This window comes from Hemitrygon akajei, chromosome 9 (assembly GCF_048418815.1).
Source record: "Hemitrygon akajei chromosome 9, sHemAka1.3, whole genome shotgun sequence".
NCBI classification, from domain to species: domain Eukaryota; kingdom Metazoa; phylum Chordata; class Chondrichthyes; order Myliobatiformes; family Dasyatidae; genus Hemitrygon; species Hemitrygon akajei.
The window spans coordinates 52,442,904-52,469,830 of NC_133132.1; the positions used below are offsets into that span (position 1 = coordinate 52,442,904).

Genomic DNA, 26,927 nt, shown 5'->3' on the forward strand with positions numbered 1-26,927 from the left:
CTAATTTGGAGATATCTAAAAAAATGAGCATTAGGCAGATTGAACTTAGCAGAGAGCTGCTGAAAAGAAGTGAAGCGATTATCAATGAAAAGATCTTCAAAATGTCTGATGCCCTTCCTATACCAATCATGGAATGCTGAGTCATACGTAGTAGGTAAAAAAAGGTGATTATGTAAGATAGGGCTAGAAAAGGAAAAACCAAGGAAACCATAAAATTTCCTAAACTGAGCCCATATACGCAAAGTGTGTCTGACAAGAGGATTAACTATTAATCTGGACAAACTACCAGGGAGTACAGAGCCGAGAAGTGCAGAGATAGATAATTCCTTTGTGGAGCTCAACTCCATTGCCACCCAGTTTGGGCACTCGGGTTGGCCATGGAAAAAAGACCAAAAGGTAGCACAACATATATTGGCTGCCCAATAATATAAATGAAAGTTAGGTAAAGCCATGCCACCCTCTTTTTTAGATTTTTGGAGATAAACTTTGTTAATTCTAGAGCGCTTATTCTTCCACAGATATGACAAAATAATAGAGTCTAAGGAATCAAAAAACGATTTAGGAATAAAAATTGGGATTGATTGAAATAAATATAAAAGTTTAGGGAGAACATACATTTTAACAACATTAATACGACCTACCAAAGACATAGATAGAGGTGACCATTGTAACAGACTGTTTAATAGTATATGAAAGATTGGCAAAATTTTCACGAAAGAGATCTTTAAACTTCCTTGTGACTATAATCCCAAGATAAGTAAATTGGTTATGAACTACTTTAAAAGGGAGATCACGAAATGTTAATTCTTGTGCTTCTTTATTAATTGGGAAAAGTTCGCTGTTATGTAAATTAAGTTTATATCCAGAGAGCTGGCTAAACTGGTCAAGAAGTGAAAACATTGGAGGTAAGGATGTAGACGGATTTGAAAGAAAAAGTAATAAGTCATCAGCATAAAGAGAAACTTTATGCTCAACACCCCCTCTCCAAATCCCGGTCAATTCAGGACAATTTCGAAATGCTATCGCCAAAGGTTATATAGCCAAATCAAAGAGAAAGGGACTTAAAGGGCATCCCTGACGGGTGCCACGTTTGAGGTTAAATAACTGGGATTTCTGAAAATTAGTTAAAACAGAGGCAGTAGGACACAAATACAGCAATTTGATCCAAGAGATAAAACTTTGACCAAAGTCAAATTTTTCTAAAACTGCAAAAATTTAGTTCCACTCTATACGATCAAATGCTTTATCTGCATCGAGGGAAATAACACATTCAGGAATCCCAGTTGGAGGTGAATATAAAATGTTAAATAAACGCCGAAAGTTAAAAAAAGGAAGACGGTTTTTAATAAAACCAGTTTGATCATCAGAAATAATAGAGGGAATAAGTTTCTAATCTATAAGCCAAAACTTTGGCCAAGATTTTAACATCAACATTAAGCAATGAAATCGGCCTATCCGAGGAACACTCTGTTGGGTCTTTACCCTTTTTTAATAAAAGAATAATAGAAGCCTCATTAAAAGCGGGTGGCAATTTGCTGTAGTTAAACGAGTCAGATAATACTGAAAGTAACTGAGGAGAGAGAAGTGAAGAGAATGATTTATAAAATTCTACGGGGAACCCATCAGGTCCAGGAGATTTCCCTGAGGACAATGCAGAAATTGCAGAAGATATTTCTTCTGATGATATAGGCGCATTAAGTTTGGCTTTAAAATCAGATGAAAGCGAAGGAATATTCAGATTATTTAAAAAATGATCAATAGAGATATTGTCATTCAAAGATTCAGAGGAATAAAGTCGAGAATAGAAATTTTTAAATGTGTCATTGATTTCTATGTGATCCAATGTAAGGTCTCCATTCTCCTTCCAGATCTTTGTAATATGTTGTTTGGCTTTGGAACGCCTCAGCTGATTGGCTAGAAATTTACCAGATTTGTCACCATGAATATAAAAGTGACTCTTACTTTCAAGAAGTTGACGTTCGACAGGTTGAGTAGACAGAAGATTAAATTTAGTTTGAAGTTCTACACGTTTCTTGTATAGTTCAGGATTCTTAGTTTGAGCATACTGTTGATCCAATTCTTTAATCTGATTAATGAGATCTAATCGATCTGCACAGGACTTTCTATTAAGATTTGCTGTATAGGAGATTATTTGACCCTTCAGATATGCTTTCATGGCATCCCAGACAATCTGGGATGACACTTCAGGTGATGTATTGGTGTTAAAATAAAAGGTTATCTGATCCTTGATAAATTTTAGAAAATCATCATCCGATAGTAAAGTCGAATCAAAACACCAGTGTTTATTCCTCTGAGGGAGGCCAGGAAAATTTAAAGACAGAGTAATTGGGGCATGGTCAGAAATCAGTATACTCTGATAATCACAAGAATAGACAAATGGAATAAGTTGATTGTCGAGTAAGAAGTAGTCAATTCTAGTAAACGTATGGTGAACATGTGAAAAAAAAGAATAATCTCTCTCAGTAGGATGAAGGAAACGCCATATATCAGAGATACCATAATTAGAGAGAAACGACTGAATAGCTAAGGCAGATTTAGTAGGTGGTCTAGTAACAGAGGACGATCGATCCAAACTAGGATCTAACCAACAATTGAAATCACCACCCAGTGTAAGAGAGTATGAGTTTAAGTCCGGTAGTGAGGAGAAAAAACGTTCAAAAAAATCAACATCATCAAAATTGGGGGCATACAGGTTTGCTAGTACAACTTTAGTATTATATAGTTTACCAGAAACAATAATAAAATGGCCATTTGTATCAGATATCTTATTATGGAGTTCAAAAGGAATATTTGAGTTAATAAGGATGGAGACCCCCCCTAGCTTTGGCAGCAAAGGATGAATGAAAATGCTGACCCGCCCACTTTGACAAAAGCCGGGAGTTATCAGAACAACAAATATGAGTTTCTTGAAGGAAAGCAATGTCCGCTTTGAGTTGTTTAATATACGAGAAGACCTTCCTTCTTTTAACAGGGTGATTCAATCCTTTTACATTCCAACTCACAAATTTAAGTGTATTAACCATTATCAATTGTTAGTACGTAGAAGGCAACAGGCATATAAAAAGTCAAGCAGTACAATAACAGTCTGGGAGCAAAAATGTAAACATGGATTTGTAGAATCAAAACAGAAACATGTCCTGAGTAACAGAGGAAAGCAAAGGAAACAGTGAGTAGTGTTGGAACTGGAGAATCCACCCCACCCTCGCAACCCAAAACTAGACGGCTACCAAAAAAAGCAGCTAGCTCTACCAAAAAAATTAACCCAAGTATGACTTCCAGTTCTGTGTCGTTAACAACAGTTCCGTATAAATACTATAGCAAATGGTAACTAGTTTATGCACTAGAAAACATAACAAATAGGAACAACTTCAGCAGAAGTATAAGACTTGATACAAAGAAAGTTAAAAGAAAACCAAAACTAACTTACCCATGAAAAATTATAGAAGATTAAAAGAAAAAAAAGGAGGGAGAAAAGAGGGAAATTATAGATTCGAAGAGAACCATTTACAGAAAAGAAAGCAAGACTTAAACTATGAATCAACCAACAGGGAGGCCTTCAATAAAAACTCCCAACCTCCAAAACAAGTTAAAGTCAATTGTAGATCTCTATAGATAAAGTTATACAAGAATACAATAGATTGCACAAGTATAATCTAAACGTCCGCAGGGAAACATTAAACTCGGATTATCTATTTAGAAAAAATGCACCAAGTCCAGGGAGAGATTGTCTACAGCCCTTTGAGTTTCAATAGATAATGTCTGAATTATTCAAGTACAGTCTGAGTCTGGAAAAAAATAGCTTTACTACGAGAGGTACTTATCCACCATTTTAGAAGGTCAGACCGGGTTCCTGAGGAGACGGGATGGCCGGAAGACTTCCAACAAATGCCTCAGCATCCTTCACTGATTTAAACCACTTATACTCTCCAGTAGTAAGCGTAATTCGCAGGTCGGCTGGATTTCGAAGGGAGGGTCTGAAACCACGATCAAAAAGCACTTTCATTACACCTTTAAACTCAGCACGCATCTTCAGAACCTGGGGGGCAAAATCCTCCACAAAACGAATGACCGTATTTTGAAAAGCAAAAGTACCTCTGCGGCGTGCCTCCATAATCAAATGGTTTTTCACCTGGTATTGATGAAAGCACAAAATTATCAGCCGTGGGCGGAAACCCAGAGTTGCATGGGGAACGTAGATCCTGTGTGCCCTTTCAAGCTCAGGCGGAGTCGGGAGAAATTCTTTCCCAAAAATCTCGCAGAGAAAATCGGGAAAAAATTTCACGGGAGAGCCCTGTTCGGTGGCCTCTGGCAAACCAAGAATTCGTAGATTACAACATCTGCTCCGGTTTTCAAGATCCACCATTTTGGAAAAAAGTTTACAATTCTGCTGCTCTAGGCTGGAGCAGAGGGTTTCCAGATATTGGACACGGCGTTTTAAATCTTCAGAAGTTGAGTCGATGCGAGATAGATGTTCGGCATGTTCGTCCACTCTAGCGTTGATCCGATCCAATTTGACATCCAGCTGGTTGAAAGAAGTTCTAAATTCCTTTAAAATATCTTGTCGATGCTGTTCCAAAGCAGCGAAAATGTCAGCCGGCAAAGCCGTAGAAGTTTCCTTTTTCCCGGTTTTAGTACTTTTGTTAGACATTATAAGATAGATGTGTTCGCAGGCAAGTAAGAGAAACCTAATAAAATACCTAACTAAGGTTTAAGAATGGAGACATATAGTGCAAAGGTAGGGAGAATGACGGAGCAAAAGTTCGGAACAGCTAAACAGTTGCCATCTTACCGGAAGTCCCACAGGGAGCATTCTAACTGGTTGCATCGTTGTCTGGTGCTGAGGAGCCACTGCACAGAATCGCAAAAAAGCTGCACAAGGTTGGAAACTCAGCCAGCTCCATCATAGGCACTAACCTCCCCACCAGAGCACCTCCTCAGAAGGTGATGCCTCAAAAAAAAAAAGACAACATCCATCATTAAAGGACCTCCACCACTCAGGATGTGTCTGCTTCTCATTACTACCATCAGGGAGGTTGTACAGGAGACCGAGACACATGTAACATTTTAGGAACTGCTGCTTCTCCTCCACTGTCAGATTTCTGGTTGGTCAATGAAATTTCCATCTTCTTATTTCACAAATTTCACAACACATGCAAGTGACAATAAACCTGATTCTGATTATTGTAATCTATGGCATATTTTGTGCATTGTATTGAATCCCACTCAGCTTCACTACCGTCATTGAGCAATACAGTGCATAAGCAAGCCCTTTGGCCCAACTCAACTACATTGACCAGGATGCCCATTTAAACTTGTCCAATTTGCTCAAATCTCTGAATCTTTCCTGTCTGTATACTTATTCAAAATATTGTTTAAACGTCTGCACTGTACCATCACAAATACTTTTGCTGGCAGTTTGTTCCACATACATACCACCCTCTGAATGAAGAAGTTAGCTCTCAACTTTGTTTTAAACCTTTTCCCTCTCAACTTAAATCTATGCAACTCCAAATTTTGGTTCCCTTTGCCTTGTCAAAACAACAACCCCAATTTCCCTTCCTGAATTCATAATCTAAATTTTTTAAATTTTCATTTCAACTTCGACTTAAAGAATCCAGTTAATTTTACCACATGTAAAGTATCGACCAATGAAAATTTCTTGCACAGTATACCACTGTGAAAGCCTCACACTTGGGAACAAATTTGTTTCACATCGTAACTCAGTGCGATGGATTTAAACAACACTAAGTACATCTAAATAGGTATGCCATGCACAGAGCATGAATAGTGTTCATTGTTGCAGTTACTGCCAGTGATCAGCAGCTCACCACACTCATTACAAAGTGAAAATATGACCTTTGCTATGGTGGAGCGAGGAACTGGAAAACAAATATACAACAAAGGCATCAATGTTTTAAGTGTGGAGTTATACAGAGCTGGAAATCAAACAAAATGTCAGAGATTTCTGTGGGTTGAAAGATTTATGCTGAGCACAGATTTTTTTTTAACTCATCATGCTCTAAGTGGAGTACAAATCACCTGGCAACTCAGTGTAAAAATTGGTAATGAGGAGGCCTGAACTCGAGCCTGGTACAAGAGATTTTTCTGGAAAAAAAAAATGCCTGTAAGTAGTACTGGAGGCAACAGAGTTGGCCAAATCTGTCTTGGGATTCCCAAACGTGACTTTCTGTAACAGGGAAGTCACCTGTCTCTACTTCTTTATTTCAGTTTGGTTATTCAGTTTTACAGTTGAAGAGAAGTCAATGTTTATTGTCAGGTCCCATCATAAAACTACAAGATGAAGCACAAAAAGGATGCAGAATCTGAAGCAATACTCAAAATAATTGGAGGAATACCACAGGTCAGGCAGGATCTTGAGCGATATAGACAGTTGATGCTTCAGGTCGAGACCTTTCATCAATGAGTCTCCACCCAAACCATTGACCGTATTTCGCTCCACAGATGCTGCCTGATCTGCCGAATCATGAACTAGTTTATTCCCCTGGACTCAGTCCATCACATGACAAGTTCAAACTGTAAATCACAGCTCTTACAACTTCATTTAATCTATTCAGGCTGATTTGACTTTTGGGTTTGACTCAACTCTAGCAGAGAAAAATAATCAGGAGAAAATAGGTGAGGTGGAGTTTGGGGAACATGACCTACACAGATGATTTACTAAAAGAAACTCTTAATTTTGCGTACCTCTTTCACTGACCAGGATTTTGCAGAGCTCTAAAAAGAACGTAATCCCTCTGTGCTCCAGTCTCCTGGATACAAAAGCTCACATTCCATTAGCCTCACTATGCCAGTGACCTTTAAACAACCAAGGCACCTGACCTTTGGACCAACCCCACCATGTCTCTTCTCACTTTCCACCATTCAGAAAGGATAAGACAGATACGTACATCCCACGACCAGAGAAGATGACTTCACATTTGAATACCCATCACACTGACTGCTAATATTTAATACCTGCATTTGGACTATTCACAGCATCACCTTATCTTCACATTGATGGAAAAACTGAATACGTGGCCTCCGTGTCCACCAATCAGACCTATATTTTCCGGCTTATTCTTACTTACAATGGAACAACATCAGCTATCCTCCAGTCTTCGGGCACCTCATTTGTGGCTAAGGACATTTTAAATATCTCTGCTACAGCTCTAGCAGTTTCTGCACTCGTCTCCCGCAGCTCCGAGGGAGCACTTTGTAAGGCTCTGGGGATTTATCCACCCTAATTTGCTCAAGACAGCAAGCACCTCCTCCTCTGTAATCTGTATAGGGTCCGTGACTTCACTGCTGCATTTCCTCATTTCTGTTGACTTTGTGTCAGTCTTCCAAGCAAATACAAATGGAAAAAAATCAATTTAAGAGCTTCCCCATCTCTTTTGTCTCCACGCATAGATTACCACTCTGGTCTTCCAGAGGACCAATTTTGTCCCTCGCTATGCTTTTGCTCTGTAGAAATCCTTAGGATTCTCCTTCACCTCGTCTGCTAGAGCCACCTACTGTCTTTCATTTATCCCTCCTGATTTCCTTCTCCAGTGTTCTCTTGCATTTCTTATACTCAAGAACCTCAATTTCCATCTTTTCTGCGTACACCTGCTATGCACCTCCTTTTTCTCAACCAGGGCCTCAATATTTCTTGAAAACCAAGGTTCCCTAAACTTGTTGGCTTTTATTCTGACAAGAACATACAAACTTTGGACACTCAAAATTTCACTTTTAAAGGCCTCCCACTTATAAAGTATACCTTTGCCAGAAAACAGCTGTATGCGTATATGGATTTCAGCAAGGCATTTGATAAGGTGCCCCATGCAAGGCTTATTAAGAAGTAAGGAGGCATGAGATCCAAGGGGATATTGCTTTGTAGATCCAGAACTGGCTTGCCCACAGAAGGCAAAGAGTGGTTGTAGACGGGTCATATTCTGCATGGAGGTCAGTGACCAGTGGTGTACCTCAGGGATCTGTTCTGGGATCCCTTCTCTTTGTGATTTTTATAAATGACCTGGGTTGAGGAAGTGGAGGGATGGGTTAGTAAATTTGCTGATGACACAAATGTTAGGGGTGTTGTGGACAGTGTGGAGAGCTGCCAGAGTTTACAGCGGGACACTGATAGGATGCAAAACTGGCCTGAGAAGTGGCAGATGGAGTTCAGCCCAGTTAAATGTGAGGTGTTTCATTCTGGTAGGTTAAATATGATGGCAGAATATAGTATTGATGGTAAGACTCTCGGCAGTCTGGAGGATCAGAGGGATCTTGGGGTCCAACTCCATAGGACACTCAAAGCCACTGTGCAGGTTGACTGTGAGGTTAAGAAGGCGTACGGTGTATTGGCGTTCATCAATCGTGAGATTGAGTTCAAGAGCCCAGAAGTAATGTTACAGCTGGTCAGACTCCACCTGGAGTACTGTGCTCAGTTCTGGTTGCCTCCCTACAGGAAGGATGTGGAAACTATAGAAAGACTGCAGAAGAGATTTACAAGAACATTGCCTGGATTGGGGAGCATGCCTTATGAGAATAGGTTGAGTAAACTCGGCCTTTTCTCCCTGGAGCGACAGAGGATGAAAGGTGACCTGATAGAGGTGTATAAGATGATGAGAGGCATTGATCACGTGGATAGTCAGAGGCTTTTTCCCAGGGCTAAAATGGCTAACACAAGAGGACACAGTTTTAAGGATGCATAGTGCTTGGAAGTAGGTACAGAGGAGATGTCAGGGGTAAGTGTTTTTTTTTAAAAAAACAGAGTGGTGAGTGCTTGGAACGGGCTGCCAGTGACGGTGGTGGAAGTGGATACAATAGGGTCATTTAAAAGACTCTTGATTAGGTACCTGGAGCTTAGAGAAATAGAAGGCTGGGGGTAACCCTAGGTAATTTCTAAAGTAAGTACATGCTCGGCACAGCATTGCGGGCCAAAGGGCCTGTATTGTGCTATAGGGTTTCTATGTTTGGAACTTATCCCAATCCACACTTGCCATATTCTTTCTGATACCATCAAAACTGAACTTTTGCTTAATTAGAATCTCAACCCAAGGACTTGGATCTATCCTTCTCCATAATTACCTCAAAACTAATGGCATTATGATCATGACACACAAAGTATTCCCCTTCACAATGTTCTGTCACCTGCCCCATCTCATTCCCCAACAGGAGATCTAGTATCACACTCCCTCTAGTTGGGACCTCCATGTCCTGATTAAGGAAATTTTCCTGAATACATTTGACAAACTCTTTCTGACCCAGCCCTTTTATAGTATGTGGATCCCAGTGAATATGTGGAAAGTTAAAAATCACCTATGTAATGCCCTGGTTCACGTCTCACTAATGTCTACTATGTCATAATTCCCATGTGCTGATCCATGCCTTTCCTACAGTACTCCTTGCATTAAAATGTACACAGCTCAGAACATTAGTTCCACTATACTCAACCTTTTGATTCCTGACTTTGTACATAGGCTTAAAAACATCTTTCTCCATAACCACTCCACTGCCTGTTCTGGCACTCTGGTTCCCATACCCCTGCAACTCTAGTTTAAACCCTACCCACCCATGCAGCACTGGCAAACCTTCCTGCAAGGATGTTAGTCCCCCTTTCCTTCTGCACACTTCCCACCTTCCCCGGAAGGGAGCCCAGTGATCCAAAAATCCAAAGCCCTCTCCCTGCACCTTCTCCTTAGCCATGCGTTAAACTGTATAATCTTCCTATTTCTGGTAGCACGTGGCATGGGTAGCAATCCTGAGAGCACATCCCTGCAGGCCCTGTCCTTTAACTTAGCACTTAACTTGCCAAATACACTTTGTAGGAACTCGTCACCCTTCCTGCCCATGTCATTGGTACCAACGTAGACCATGACCTCTGGCAGCTCACCCTCCCGCTTAAGAATGCTGTGGACTCGATCTGAGTTATCTCTTATCTTGGAGCCATGATGCAACATACTATCTGGGAATTTCTTTTGTATCCACAAACCCTCCCTTCTATTCCCCTATACATTATCGCAACTGCTCGCTTCTTCTCCCCTCCTTCCCTTCTGAACCTGAGAGCCAGACACAGTTCCAGAAATCTGGCTACTATGGCTTTCTTCTGCAAGGTCACCCCAACCCAACAGTATCCAAAGTGATATACCTGTCGTTGAGGGGAAGAACCAATAACAGGTGGCCTATCCCCTTTCCCCCTCCTGACAGTCACCCAGCTGTGTGTGTCCTGCATCTTGAGTGTAACCATCTCCTTGTATGTCTTGTCCATCAAGCCTTCAGCATCCTGAATGATCTGTAGTTCATCCTGTTCCGGCTCCAACTCCTTAACATGGTCTGTTAGAAGCTGCAGCTGGATGCACTTCTTACAGGTGTAGTTGTCAGTGACGCTGGACGTCTCCCTGCGTTCCTCATACTGCACGAGGAGTTTTCCACTCTCCTGCCTGGCATACCCACTCAACTCCCCCACTCTAACACTGGCCCACTCACACAAAGGCCATTCCGGTTAAACCCAATTTCTTTTTATTGGACCTTGCCAAGTGCCTAATTATGCGTCATCCAATGTGGTGCACAAAATGTTCTGACTGCCCCTGCTCACTTCCTTTAAACTCTCTCTACGCAATCCCGTGTCTCCTCGGCAATAGTGTCTTCTAATATGTCAGCGTGGGAAGAGACTGAGGAAAGCCTCTGCTTCTGTGTTTAGAATGAGGAAGTGAGAATAAGGGTGGGAGAAGTTTTAGTTTGAATCAGTGCTGAACGCCAAATTCACAAAAAAAAAATGCACTGTAACCAAAATGAAGAAGAGTTCTCCTTCATATGACAAAATCACAGCACAGCACAATATTGGTCAGTCCCAACGAACATTGGCAAAACAAGTTCACACATAATTCTAACAACCTGATGTTACTGAAGGATATTCAGCATGTCCTCAACGACACTTACCAATTTATTTTTGTGTAGGAGGAACCATGCGATGCATCAGAAGTGCTCTGACCAAGACCATCCATGTAAAACAGCCTCCCCTCCTCTGACTCCATCTACACTTCCTAACATAATCAAAGACCCCCCCCCCCCCCACCCCACACCAGCCATTTTCTCTTCACCCTTCTCCACTGGGCAGAAGCTAGAAAAGCCTGAAATTTCACACTGATACGCTCAAGGACAGCTTCTTTTAAGACCATTGAACAGACCTCTCCTACACAAAACATGAATTCAGTCATCCAATCTGCCTTGGTGCTGTCCTCATACCTTATTTGTCTATCTGCACTACGCTTTCTCTGAAGATGAAGCAGGTATGATTCCAACGGGACAAACAGCCAAATTCTGCCTTGTACTAACTAGAAAAACTGTATTGGAAGCAAGTTGATTCAAAGGTTCATGTCAAAGTATGCATCCAGTATACAGCCTGAAACTTGTACACCTCACAGACATCCATGAAACAAGTAATCCCAGAGAATAAATTAAAACATTGAAGCCCTGACGCTACCCCTCCCTTCCCACAGGCAGCAGCAAAAGCATCGACCCCCCCCCCACCTGCACCAGCAGAAGAACTGACCCCCACCCCCCAGCCATGCAAGCTACAGCGGAAGTCCCAGAGTCCATCAAAACTACAGTCCACAGACCAGCACTTCAGTATCTCAGGCAGGCTCTCTCCCCCAGCGATGGGGAGTTTTTGTATCCATTCAAAAAACCAGACAGCATCAAATACATTCTCTCTGCAATGATACGCACTCCCTCAGTACTGAAGTGATAGGAAAATAAATCAACTTCCATCTGTTTTTTTTTAGGACTACAGGTTAAAGGCTCCTTGAACAAGCAGGGGAGAAAGAATTGTTGGAGTGCAGGATTTTGTTTACAGCCCTTGTGGTCCGGTATCTTCTTTTAGGGACAGAGAATGCAGCAAGTGTGTCACCAGAGTTACCAACTTATTCTTTTTAAAAAGGGAATCATAGACACGCACAAATAATTGTCAACTCCTTGACTGAAGACAATGAAACTGTACATTATCCAAGGAAACTAAAATGAGAATAATTTTTTTAAGTCATCTGAAGTAAACCTTGACAGGGGGATGTGCATCAAAGCAAAAATAGCTCCGTTCTCCAAGTCGCAATTTTTGTAATATATTGGTAACTTGTTTATCAAGTTCTTTGAGGTAGCACAAAAATGGGGGAAAACAATATGCAGAACACTGCTACTAATTCCTAAAAGGCATAGATTTGAGAATTTTAAAAGATAATTAATTTAATGACTAGTTCAGTTCTTCAGAGAACAGTTTACAAAGAGTCAGCACACTGCCAGTTAATGACAAGTTCTTCAAAACTAAACTCTGTTATGAAGTTCCAAGACCAGCTGTACTATATAGTCTACATTTTGCACACAGTACTTTTGGCTAGTGATTTCAATACAAGTTATGAAATGATTAGGGATTAAAACAACTTCACATGGAAACATTGACCTATTGATTGCGAACAATTCCAATGTTAATTGTAGCACCAATTGAAGACTTTGTTGCCCAATGAAGACATGTTAAAGCTATCCACTAAATTGATATACAAAATGAGTCAGCAAGTACTGGTAAGGTTACATTCAAGGTTCATGACAGAAAGGCTACTTCCTGAAACATATCTATTATTGCAGCAGTGAAATAAGCCTATCCAAAAGCATGAGGAAAGAAAAGACCATGGTTTACATAACGTTCACAATTTGTGCATCATTCAGTCTGAAATTCCCCATTCTGTTCTCCACAAATCCACCTTGCAATATGTACCAATTTGCACTAGACTCACATCAGGAGGCATTTCTACCATATCTCTCTGTTAGCTGAATCGCACACCCCTCCTACCAGCCTCACCTCCACAGTGGCACAAACATTTGCACGCAAAGAACAGTCAGTGACTTCACCTGTAGGCATATGCTAACGAGAACACGAGGATGGCTGCAGAGGTAGTGCATGAGGGACACCTTTAGATTTCTGGATGACTGAGACAGCTTCTGGGGAAAGTGGGGACTCTACAAACCAGAAAGATGGCACCTGGACCAGAGTGAGTCCAATATCCTTACTGGGGGAGGGAGAACGGAGGAGTTTAGTTATTGTCATAGAGTTATACAGAATGGAATTAGGCCGCAGAAACCCACCGCAGCCACACTGCCTGTCCAAGTCCCATTTACCTGCACTTGACCCATATCCCTCGGCATCTTTCAAATCCATGAGCAGGTTGCAGATGCCGTTGGGAAAATTTAAAGCCAAATATGGTTACATGCTGTTGTTGGGAGGGTTTCATTTAGTATGGAAAAGGAATGGAACACAGAATGCCGACGGTACTGAACAGCAGCCCAATGCAGAAGGAAAACGAACTCGCCCTAGCGGGCAGAGCAACACATGATAAAGCAGATACAAAGAACCAAAAATAAGAGTGGCCACCACAAGATGTGGGGCTGGGGGGGGACTTAAAACCTCAGAGAACAAATCAAGGACAGGCAAGGATATGAAAAATCCAAAGCATTTTAAGGGTACAAGGGTAATTAATCAAGGAAAGAATAATTAATGACCAAACGACCACTTTATTCTGGATCAAAAGTTTTAAATAAATACCACCTGGTGGTATTCATTATGGAGGAGATTGTAGCTGAAGATTTCAGGGACTGACAAAATGCAATTTTGGAACAACTTACTTCAAAAAGAAGAAAAGATCAGACTTCTCATGATTTTAAATGGATAAATCCCCAGCCCATGATAAAATCCATCCCCAAGAGGGAAAGATATCCATGGCATGGAATGGGTTTTAATTTTTATTAGCCACAGCAAATGTTTTGCCTCTATTCAAGGAGATGTGAAGAAATAAACCTGGATATTACAAACCAACTAATCTAATGTCATTGGTAAGGAAGATATTGAAAACCGTTGAGGGAATCAAATTAACTTGGATATGAGCCATAGAGGTGGTGAACACAGAAAGTATCCAAATGAGCACTTTAAATGCAGTGACACAGAAAGGGATTAGTTTGGATAACTACTTTATGGCTGCCACAGTGTAGCAGTGGGTCAAATAGCAGCTTCCACAAGGATTATTACAGTATATCGCTATTTCCCTTGAGCTGTTGGTTCAAATCAAAGACAATGAATCAGGTTTTAAATGACACAAAAAGAGCTATCTATTATCAAGTAAAACAATTTTCCCATTTGTTCACATTGTTTCAGAGAACTCTGAATACCAAGTATGTAATTTAATACATTAGAATAGACTCCCATCATCAACTTACCGGCTACATTCAGAACAGAAAGAGTGGTGTTTGCAATTCTCTTTATCAGAACGCCATCATGTAACCAGTGGATATCCACAGGATAAGGGGGGCCAACAGCTTCACAGGTGAGATTAAAGCTGGCATTTCTTGACACATTCTTCGACTCTGGCTGTTGAATAAAACTTGGCAAACCTGGAAGTATAAAAGGATCATTTTTTTTAAAAAATTGTACTCAAATACACATACTCTACTTCATGGAGTCAAAAGTCTAAAGAGATCCCCAGTCTGCAACCATTTTCCTTGAGATACTCGTGCCACTTACCACTGGCTTTCTGTGGGTGTCTGATACAGAGAGTCTGGTATTTCAATAACATACCAAGTACACCTATGAATTCACAATTTTGTTTTCTAAGGTTTTGAGAACATCCTTGACTTTTTTTTCCCTTTTCTCTTCCTGGCACTCTTTTTCTATGAAAGAAAGAGTGGCTATTTTGAGAGTCTGGGTCAGGTATGTGAATCGAGGCAAGGAATGACGGGAGCATCAGTGCAGGGGATGTTGGCTGGAAGTAAACACCAATATGGGGCCACTTAATCCGACCAAATTTGGAACAACTTGCAGAGACAACATTGTTGGTAAACTTTTTTCACTCCAGGTAGACAGCCCATGTCCCAGAAGCATAGAGAGAATGACATGGATCTGTGCTGCTGAGCAGATCAGAGGTTCTGTGCTAAATCTAAGGTTTGTTTGAATGCATAAAAGCATTCAGACATGGTCAGGAGGTTCATTTCTTGTTCAGCCCAGAACAGGGAAGAAATGTAACCTAAGTGACATTGACTATCGAATGATTGTTGTTGCCAGACAGATTTGAGTATCTGATCTCCTGGGATTTTCACACACTACTGTCTCTCAAGTTTATAGATAATGATGTGAAAAAAAATCCAGTCCATTTATCACAAACAAGAGAAAACCTGCAGATGCTGGAAGTCCAAGCAACACACATAAAATGCTGGAGGAACTCAGCAGGCCAGGCAGCATCTATGGAACAAAGCACAGTCGACGTTCCGGGCTGGAACATACCTTCAAACAAACTATTCCTCAAATGGACAAGAGACATGTTGCAGAGTCCCGCCGTGACCTGACAGGTAATTGTACATTCTCCTGTAACCACATGGGTTTCCTCCAGGTGCTCTGGTTTCCTCCCACAGTCCGAAGACATACCTATTAGTAGGTTATTTTGTTATGGGAAATTATCCTGTGCTTCAGCTAAGATTAAATCAGGAGATCGCTGGGCGGCACAGCTCGAAGGGCCGGGGGGGGGGGGGGGGGGGGGGGTGCTAATCCACATTTTCGCTCAATAAATAAATAAATATAAATGTATTGAAGGTGGGAATGAATTTCATCATCAACATCAACCACTGTTCTGAGGGAGCTCTTGCTAGGTGAGAAATTGTCCAACTGTTCCATGTTTTGCCAGATGATTGTGCTGTGCAGTGTGGTTAAAGCACGGGGAGGGCAGGGCATTTCCTCTCATGCTTCAGGAAAAAGATCAGCACTGGTTTGAAGTTCATTTCCTAAGCATGCACAACAACCATCATAGGCATAAATGTAGCTAAGTTAGGAAGTTTCATGACTTCGGCTCTTAAGTTGAAGTTTGAACTATTTACCACTAAATTGGTCCATTATTCTCACAGGCACAGAGGTACAGTGAAGCGCTGTTTTGAATGCACTCCGTAAAGATAATTTCATCCCATCAGTACAGTGAGGCTGTATAAGGGAAAAGCAACAACAGAATGCATAGTAAAGCACGACGGTCACAGAGGAAGTGCAGTCAGCCCAGACAATAAGGTGCAAGGCCATAACCAGATAGATTGTGACACAAACAGCCCATTTTAGTTTCTCGGCACTCACACTGAAAGCTTGAAGCGAGATGCAGTACTGCAGTGAGAAAGACTGAACAAAGGATCACAATGTACTTTTGGCTACACCTCCTCCCTCACTACTATTCAGAGCCCCAAACAGTCCTTCCAGGTGAGGTGACACTTCACCTGTGAGTCTGTTGGGGTCATCTACTGTGTCCAGTGCTCCCGGTGTGGCCTCATGTATAATCGGTGAGACCTGACACAGAGTGGAAGAACCCTTTGCCGAGCACCTATGCTCGCCATCCAGAAAACTGGGATCTCCCAGTGGCCACCCATTTTAATTCCACATCCTATTCCCACTCCAACATGTCCATCCATAACCTACTCTACTGTCACAAAGAGGCCACACTCAGGAGCAACACCTTATACTCCGTCTGGGTAGCCTCCAACCTGATGGCATGAACATTGAGTTCTTGACCTTCTGGTAATGGTCCCCCAACCCCACCCCCCCCCCAGCCCTCTCCTTCACCATTCCCATCCCATTTTCCCTCTCCCACCTTATCTCCTTACCTGCCCATCACCTCCCTCTGGTGCTCCTCCCCCCATTTTTTTTCTTCCATTCATGGCCTTCTGTCCTCTGCTATTAAGATTCACCCTTCTCCAGCCCTGTACTTCTTTTGCCAATCAACTTCCCAGCTCTTTACTTCAGCCCTCCCCCATCCCAGATTCACCTATCATCTTGTGTTTCTTACTCCCCTCCAATAACATTCCAGCTCTGGCTCCTCATCTTTTTTTTTCTCAAGTCCTGCTGAAGGGTTTCGACCTGAAACGTCATCTGTACTTTCTACAGGGGCACAATTGAGAGCATCCTGACTGGCTGCATCGCTGCCTGCGGAGAGTGGTGCAGACAGTCTAGCACATCTGTAGTTGTGAACTTCTCATTATTCAGGACATTTACAAAGACAGGTGTGTAAAAAGGGCCCAAAGGATCACTGGGGTCCCGAATCACCCCAACCACAAACTGTTCCAGCTACTACCATCTGGAAAACGGTACCGCAGCTGGAACCAATCCGGGACAGCTTCTTCCACCGGCCCATCAGACTGATAGATTCACATTGGTACAATTGTCTTTCTATGTTATATTGTACATACTAATCGTTACAAATTTAAATAAATTGCATACTGCACACTTAGACAGACGCAACATGAAGATTTCTACTCATGTACAGTATGTGAAGGATGTAAGTAATAAAGTCAATTCAATTTCCATAGATGCTGCCTGGCCTGCTGAGTTCCTTCACCATTTTGTGTGTGTTGCTTGGATTTCCAGCGTTTGCAGATTTTCTCGTGTCTGCAGTTTTGTCTGACACTGGTCTACATGAGACATGGTCCCTGATGTAAATCCTTTGGTTGAATTCCTAGCCCATAAACTGTTGTCGAGTCACCATAGGATGATGACTAACTACTGCAGAGATTTCCCACAGCCCCTCCTGACTCCGGTAGGCGGGATTGAAAAAGACCTGCAGTTTTCTTGAAGTTTGTCATGTAGTGGAAATAATACGCATTGTACCTCTTGGTGGGCAGAAACCACGGTGATTTAGGGAGTAGCTCCTCAGCAATGGGGATGCAGCAGCTGAGAAGAACCTTGATGACCATTGCCACATACAGCCCAGGAGCAGGATCTTCTGCCCATAATGAGACCATGGTGTCCCATTAAACTTAATCTGAACACAGAGATTCTGCAGGTTCTAGCTTCTTTCCCCGTTCCTTTCCAATCCTGACGAAGGATCTAGGCCCGAAGTACTGACTGTTTATGCCTCTCTGTGGATGACCTGCTAGATTCCTTCAGCAGTTTGTGTGAACTAAACCCACCTGCCTGCACACGGTTCATATCCCTCTATGTTCATGTGCCTGTCTACTTGCCTCTTAAAGTAGTAGAGGTTGCGGTGGTGGAGGAGCACAAATATTGGGTGTTCACCTCAGCAACAGACTTGACTGGAAAACCAACACCATGCTTGTGTAGCAGAATGTTGGAAACCTTCTTTCCGCCTAGTTTCCAGGCATCAGACTTCAAATACATGACTGGAGCAGGAAATTTGGAGAAATTAGTTGCAATCTGGAATGATGTCAGATGCCTCAGCAACTTGCAAAAGACAACTGTGACAGAGTTTGATAGCAGCTAATTTCTTTGACGGTGGTTTCTGGAGTTAAAAACTGTAAGACTTACCTAATATAGTTTCGCTCCTTAAGAGCTAATGTGTGCGCAAAGAGCAGAATGTTCTCATTAAGAACAGGCAGGATTATCTTTTAGATCTTTTCATCAAGTCTTTGGACTGAAAATTAAACGTTGCTGCTATCTCTCTTTTGTAATCTGCCCTCAAGTCTTGCAGAGGCTCAGTTGCACTCATCACAAAGTACAAATCCACAGTGCGCTAAGAATCTAGCGCTGCACCTTACATGAAGTCAAGGTGAAATCATGGAGACAAAGGCAATGCCAAGACATTCAGATAGCTCTACCCTGAGGGAGACAATGAGTAGTTTTTGCTCATCACCCTTTTAAATATCATCTCATCCAATCTAAAGGCAAACACTCAAACTTGTGTAAGGGTTCATAGTTGTGGTCGACTTCAAATGCCAAACCAAGTTCTGGTCTTCACTGGAAGGAGAACAAGTGCAGCCCTGAGAGCTGGTGAGGGAGGAGGTGAATGGGCAGGTACAGTCCTTGTCCCAGTTGTAGGAAGAAGTGCCAGAGGGGAGATCAGTGGGGAATGTTGTAGACCCTTGGCCTGAAACAGTCACTGTTTCTTTCCTCTCCATAGACACTGTCTGGCCTGTCAGTTCCTCCAGCACTTTCTGTGTCTTATTCTGGATTTCCAGCATCTGCAGAAGCTCACGTTTAATATCATTTATAATTTTAATATGGCTATCCAAAAGCAATTAAAAAATGAATAAAGTAAACTCAATGGAAAGGGATGACACAAATTAGACCATTCTTTCAAAGAGTCAGTACCGACCTGATAGGCTCACTCTAGGCTCCAGGATCCTTTGATTGTGAATGACCCCCTAATCTCTGCCAGCCTCACTGTTTTACTACTCTGCCTTTGCCAATTCAGGGTGCTGAACTCTGCTTGAATAACAAAACTCATGACAGGAAGAAGTGAAACAAATATAATGCCTATAAAAAGTATTCACCCACACCCCCCCCCCTCCCCGGAAGTTTTCGTGTTTTATTTTACAACATTGAATCGCAGTGGATTTAATTTGGCTTTTTTTTGACACTGATCAATAGAAAAAGACTCTTTCACGTCAAAGTGAAAACAAATCTCTGTAAAGTGATCTAAATTAATTACAAATATAAAACACACAAAATAATTGATTGCATAAGTATTAACCCACTTTAATGTGACACACAAATGATCACTGGTGCAGACAATTGTTTTTAGAAGTCACATAATTAGTTAAATTGAGATCACTGGACTCAATCAAGGTGTTTCAATTGATTGTGATGAAAATACACCTGTATCTCAAAGGTCCAACTGCTGGTGAGTCAGCATCCTGACAAAAACTACACCATGAAGACAAAGGAACACTCCAAACAACTCTGTAAAAAGGTTCATTGGATATCCCTTGGCGTACAGTAAAGTCAATCATCAAGAAATGGAAAGAATATGGCACAGCTGTAAATCTGTCTAGAGCAGGCTGTCCTCAAAAACTGAGTGACCGGACAAGAAGGGACTAATAAGGGAGGTCATCAAGAAACTCTGGAGGAGTTCCAAGCTTCAGTGGCTGACATGGGAATGACTGCACATACAACAACTGTTCCCCGGGTGCTTCACCAGATGCAGCTTTATGGGAGAATGGCAAAGAGAAAGACACAGCTGAAAAATACTCACACAAAACTGGCTAGAGTTTCCCAGAAGGCACATGGGATAATCTGAAGTCAGCTGGAAGAAGATTCTATGGTCTGATGACACTAAAATTGAGCTTTTTGTCCATCAGAGTAAATGCTATGCTTGGCTTATGCACATCATCAAAAACACACCATCCCAACCGTGAAGCATGGTGGTAGCTGCATCATGCTGTGGGGATGCTTCACTGCAGCAGGACCTGGAAGACTTGTGAAGGTAGAGGGTAAAATGAATGCAGCAAAATACAGGGAAATCCTGGAGGTAAACCTGATGCGGTCTGCAAGAGAACTGCAACTTGCTAGAAGATTTGTTTTCCAGCAACAGAATGACCTCAAGCATAAAGCCAAAGCTGCACAGGAATGGCTTAAAAACAACAAAGTTAATGTCCTGGAGTGGCCAAGTCAAAATCCAGACCTCAGTCCAATTGAGAATTTATGGCTGGACTTGAAAGGGCTGTTCATTCACAATCCTCATGCAATCTGACAGAACTTGAACAGTTTTGTAAAGAAGAATAGAGAAAAATTGCAGTTTCCAGGTGTGCAAAGCTGATAGAGACCTATCCACACAGACTCAAGGCTGAAATTGATGCACCGGTGCATCTGCTCGAAGAGGGTGAATACTTGTGCAATCAATTATTTTGTGTTCTATATATGTAATTAGTTAACTTTGTAGAGATTTGTTTTCACTTTGTCACAAAGAAGTCTTTTTCTGCTGATCAGTGTCAAAAAAGCAAAATCCACTGTGATTCAATGTTGTAAAACAATAAAACATGAAAACTTCCAAAGGCTGGAGGGTGGGGGGTGAATACTTCTTATATGCACTGTGCTTCAATGGCAGTGACTCAATGTTTCAACAAATTAGTTCCTCCAGCTTTCCCCTTCCTCCTCCTCAACAAAGAACATCTCCTTCTGCTCAGTCGTATACTCTTCAAGCTGTTTTCGTCATTTGAGTGGACAGGAAGTGCAGGCGGCCGCTTGGTTGTGTAACTGGCCGCCTCAATAATATATGGCTCTTCTTTCCCTTCCTCCAAACCTTCCCCACCCCCCCTCAACTAAATCAAGCAGAAAAGCATGAGAGCACATACCACCAGGATCAAGGACAGCCTCTAATCCACTGTTATAAGACTACCAACTGGACTTCTTATTCAATAAGATGGACTTTTGACCTCATAATCCAGCTTGTTATGAGCTTGCACCTTGCAGTCCACTCTGTCACACTTCACTCTGCCTTCTGTTGTTGCTTTTCCATTGCGCTAACTCAAACCGCACACGAGCTGTGCGGGTGGCACGCACATCAATGCCTTTCTTTTAAGCTGAACCATGGTGAGAATGAAAACGATAAATTGATTTACCCTTAGTCCAATTCTCAATCAACTGTACCAGAGCTCTTTAATGCCAGGTTATCAATGGCTACGATTCTCACTTCATCCCTGGAATCCAGTGCTTTGGCCTTTTTGGATCCAGAGCATAACAAGGAGACTGGGGAGAAGGGTCCCAAGTTTCACATAAATGAAACAGTCTGGAGCAGAAATGTCAATTGTCCATTCCGCAAACCCACCCCCACACACACAAATGCTGCCTGATACATCTCATTATCTTGTTCCTCCAGCAGAATGTTTATAGCTGTGAACTCAAATTGATCATTGCTATATAGCGTATAGGAGTCCAGATACCCCACCCCCCATCCTGATATAGGTTATGGTGAAGGTGGCTCCTGGGTTCAGGCATTGGCAATAAAGACAGAGCAAACATTCAGGGCTGTTCAAAACATCTTGTTCTGACTTCAAAGAATAAACTGGCACATATCAGGCAAGATTCAACAAATAACAGACCTTCACATACAAAGCCTTTGGAAGAGAGGGAAGGAGTTCTTGGAACAGACAGACATCAAGAACATGAGTTGTAGGGTCCTTAAAAGTGAGACCATATTGTGTCGAATTAGTTTAACGTTGGGGCGAGTGAAGTATCCCTCCTGGTTCTCGAATCTGATGGTTTAATGGTAATAATTGTCCTTGAATCTGGTGGTGTGGGACCTGAGGCTCCTGTATCTCCTTCGTGATGGCAGCAGTGAGAAGAGAGTATAGCCTGGATGGTGGATGCATTCCGTTTAGATGTGCTCAGTGGTGGGGAGGGCTTTACCATGATGGACTGGGCTGCATGCATTACTTCTTGTAGGCTTTTCTGTACAAGGACATTGCTATTTCCATACCAGGTCATGAAACAACCGGTCAGCACGCTCTACACTGTGCTTCTATAGAAGTTTGTGGAATGGCATACCGAATCTTTGCAAACTTCTAAGAGCGTAGAGATGCTCCCTGCTTTCTTTGTAATGGCACTTATATGCTGGGCCCAGGAAAGATCCTAAGAAATGACGATGCCGAGGAATTTAAAGTTGCTGACCCTGTCCAATTCTGATCCCCTGATGAGGACTGGCTCATAATCTCCGGTTTCCTCCCCCTGCAGTCAATAATCTGCTCTTTGGTTTTGCTGACGTTGAGTTAGAGGTTGTTGCTGGGGTACTTTTCAGACAGATTTTCAATCTCCCTCCTGTACAATTCACCCAACAACAGTGGTGTCTCCAACCCACCTTCCAAGAGACACAGTACCAATTTAACAGGTTTGTGTTTGCTGAAAAACTTCCAGCCCCCATTCTTTTATTTTTTTTAAACACTGAAAGCTACAGAATACTTTGCATCCCGGTACCAAAGCTGTGGCGGTGCAGCAAAACACATACCTTCTATTTCGAGGATTTTCTTCTCCGACTCAAACAGCTCATCACCTACTTGTATCGAACAGTAATAGGCACCAGCATCAGAGCGGACTACATTTTCAATTCTGTGAAAACAAGAAGAGGTGACTCCCAACATGCAAGATCAATTAAAATAAAACAAAAGATTCCTATTGCAACCTCACCCACTAAAAGAAACATTTTGCTTTGGAGAATGTCAAGGAAAATCTTTTTACAAATATACAAACCCCAATTCACTCAAAACATTCAAGAGGTTTATGCTAAGCCACTTCTATGCTTGAGCCAATTGATGAGTATTTGCTTTGAGCAGTGTTTTTCAAAGTCTATATTTTACTGCTGCTATGTTTGAAAAAAAAATCTTTGTAAGCCGCAACAGCACGTTAGTGCAAAGGGGTTTTATTTAGTGCCAGGAAGAAAAAGTGCAAAAGCTGTCCAAAAGTTGCGAAGAAAAAGAAATACATTTACCAAGTAGACAAATGAAAAATAAACATACACAAACAAAAATTTACAAATATAAAGAAGCTTTCTCCATAACACACTTTGTCTTTAACTTTCCAGTCTAACTTTTCACCAATCGTCAAATCCAACCTCCATACCTTTCCTGCAAAGCCAGACTGAGGGTTTAAATCTGCCTCCACCTGGCCTCGAAGGATCAAGAAATTCTACTGTTGGCCTTGGGGGGGGGGGGGGGGGGGAGAAATCACATGACAAGACTATCATAATTTTTTCAGAAGCAGAATTGAAACATTTCATTGAATTGAACTGACTTTATTCCTTATATCCTTCACATACATGAGTAAAAATCTCTTTACGTTACGTCTTTATCTAAGTGTGCCATGTGCAATCATAATAATTTATAATAAATAGAACAGACATTTAATATAGAATTACTCAAATCAGCATAGTTTCATCAGTCTGATGGCCTTGTGGAAGAAGCTGTCCCGGATCCTGTTGGTCCTGGCTTTTATGCTACAGTACTGCTTCACAAATGGTAGCGGCTGGAATAGATTGTGGTTGGGATGTCTTGGGTCCCCAATGATCCTATGGGCCCTTTCTACACACCTATCTTTGTAAATGTCCTGAATCGTGGGACCTGGACACAGCTGGTGTGTACAGACCATGTGAGGTCCTCGGTGATGTGGATGCCGAGGAACTTGAAGCTGTTCACCCTCTCAGCCCCCCATCCATTGATGTCAATAGGGGTTAGCCCATCTCCATTCTTCCTGTAATCCACAACCAGCTCTTTAGTTTTTGCTACATTCAGGGAGAGGCTGTTTTCTTGACACCACTGTGTCAGAGAGATAACTTCTTCCCTGTAGGCCACCTCATTATTGTTTGAGATAAGGTCAATCAATGTAGTGTCGTCAGTAAATTTAATTAGCAGATTGGAGCCATGGATGGCGATACAGTAATGAGTATACAGGGACTAAAGGAGGGGACTCAGTATGCAGCCCTGAATGGCTCCTGTATTGAGAGTCAGAGGGTTGGAGGCGAGGGAGCCCACTCTTACAACCTGCCGGCGATCGGACGGGAAGTCCAGGATCCAGCTGCACAAGGCAGGGTCAAGGCTGAGGTCTCCGAGCTTCTTGTCAAGCCTGGATGGAACTATGGTGTTGAATGCTGAACTGTAGTCCAAGAACAGCATTCTCACATAAGCATCCTTCTTCTCCAGATGTGTAAGGGATTCTAACATCCTTCAGTTTTATTCCACAACAAATGCCTTAGTTAAACCTATAGATCAGTGTCCATATACTCAGATAAATACAAATGAATAATGCCTCCCCACCTGTGGTGTTGCCTGGGCAGAGTGCAGTGCGCCTGCTCCCACAGACCCAGGCATTATTTTAGGATGCTCGAAACTGCCCTTCTTTTAGGCCGTTCTGCTGTCTACAAACTGAAGCAAAGGTGTGAGTGAAAATAAATGAAACTGTTTGGAACGTCTGTGTCTGGAATCTTTATTCTTGTGAGTTATAAACCAGAAGAGCACGTTAAGGGATCGTTTTGATTAGCCAAGCTCGAGATAGTTTTACTGTTGGGGTGTGCACATGATGAACTCCCAAGAATTGCAGAACGGTGGGGGGGGGGGGGGCAAAGTGAGTAAACTACTGGGGTAACTAGACCAGGGACAGAACGAGGACAAGTGACTAACCGGGCAAAGGGACAAGGTGAACGGGAGAATTAGCATTACCAACCTGTTCTGTCACAGAGACCACGATCTACAGCCCTACAAAAAAAAACACACTACTGTTCATCCTACAGTTTACCGTTTCTCTCTTTGTCTAGAGAGATATCACAACTTCCACAGTGATGGGAAACAAACGGTTGCTGCTTTCATGGTACAACTGACACTTTTCCTTTTGCATAAATAATATCTATAATAATGTTTATCATAAATAATAGTTTTCTCCAATGTTCACTGTTATTGGGAGCAATTCATCGTCAGTACCAAATTTCTTTTCACATCAACACTGCCACTGTTTCCACATAACAAGATCTTTAAACTGCTTAACTTAAAACACCAAATGAATGCAGGAAACCTCTGGTCAGGAAGAGCTCGTGACAAGCTACCAGAATATGAAATATCTGCACAGCCAGCACATTCAATGGACTCATCCAATCTTCAGTCACCTCGCTTGCCAGCAGATGTCCAAAGGCAAGTCTGTGAACAGAAGGCAGCAGGAAGAGGGCCGGAAGCTTCTCTGCTCCACATCCAAAACAATTTGTTTAAATAAGAAACTTCAACCTTCCCCACTATAGCCACCAAGTAGGCTAAATCGCTGATCCCAATGTCAAAGTTAAATAGGCCCAAGACTCTTTACACAGCCATATTTCTCACAATATTCCTCAAATAAGCTCCACACCAAATATAAATAATGTGGCCAACCACATTTACCATGGCTACAATGCACTCACTGTGATAAAATGGCTTGCCAAATTGGAGGTTGTACCTTTAAGTGAATTTGGACAACTCAAAATAGTTCCAACTTTTATGGTAAGCAAAAATCTGAAATACATTCCAACAAAAACGGAATGCAGTGGATATGGAGACACAGGGGTCTGAAGATGGTGGAATCTGGACCAACAGAAAATGCACCAGAGTGGGGGTTCCTAACCGAAGGTCTATGGACCCCTCAGTTAATGGTATGGGTCCATGGCATAAAAAAAAGTTGGGAACTTCTGCACTAGAGGAATGCAGTTCAGGCAGCATCTATGGAAGGAATTGGGCAGTTGATGTTTTGGGTCAAAACCTTTCATCTGGAATGTCCATTTCCCTCCATATATGCTGCCTGACACTGCTGAGTTCCTCTAGTGGTTCTTGGTGTTGCAGCAGATATGGCTTCTCTAACCAGAAGATTATTACTTTTACGTATTTTAATTGAACAAATTTATTGATCAGCTACATGGCCTTTACACTCCCATCGATCACTAGCAATAATGAAAGGTCCGACAACAGCAATGCTACCAGAAGACTTAATTACGACCACCTCCTGATCCTTTTTGCAAATTAGGGTTAAACAGCTTGCAAGAGTTACTCATCACTACCTGAAACCTTCTGCTCTCCTCCTCAATCCCATTTGCCTTCATCTTAATATGACTGCAGTGGCAGGAATTTGCTTGTGAAGAAACTAAGGCAAAAGACGTCCCACACACCCCTTCAGCTTCATTAACCAAGAACTCCTCCAGGGCAGGGGGAGAGTAATAACGGACACATTCAGAGCAAATGTAAAACAACAACGGGGAGAATCCCAATGTAAACATTTAGGAATATCATTTTCTAAATCTTAAAACTGTAAGAATGAATGCTTAGAACACAATGCTGTACCTGCAGGAGCTCATGATCGTGGATCTGCCACTACCGTCGCTAAAGGAGATACCTTTGAATGAACAGCGGTCACCATCAATTAGGTATTCGCCGTTCTTTAGCCATTTAATGTGCAGATCCTGTTCATATCCAGGTAGAACAATAGAACAATTGAAGCTTGCAGGGTTGCCTGGAGACACTGTAATCATTGCGGCTGCAGGCTTGAATTGGATCTTTTCTCCAAATTCTGCTCCTCCCAAAGCCTCCCTTCTCCTTTTAGCAGTCTCCTGTGATCCTCCACCTGATATTGGCACATAGGCAAGGCCTGAGGGAAAACAAATTATATTCTTTAATTATTGTTTCAACCA

The 26,927-nt window shown here is 42.0% G+C and overlaps 1 protein-coding gene across 1 annotated transcript in view; it reads right to left on the bottom strand.

The window, feature by feature from the left end:
* The window catches only part of mertka (c-mer proto-oncogene tyrosine kinase a), a 177,379-nt gene that overhangs the window by 99,231 nt on the left and 51,221 nt on the right, over nucleotides 1-26,927 (bottom strand). Inside the window, exons 2-4 of the mRNA XM_073055966.1 lie at nucleotides 26,581-26,884; nucleotides 22,743-22,843; nucleotides 14,260-14,433 (exon numbers count right to left, since the gene is read on the bottom strand). Of these exons, the coding sequence (XP_072912067.1) occupies nucleotides 14,260-14,433; nucleotides 22,743-22,843; nucleotides 26,581-26,884 (579 nt within the window). The remainder of the gene's footprint in view (nucleotides 1-14,259; nucleotides 14,434-22,742; nucleotides 22,844-26,580; nucleotides 26,885-26,927) is intronic.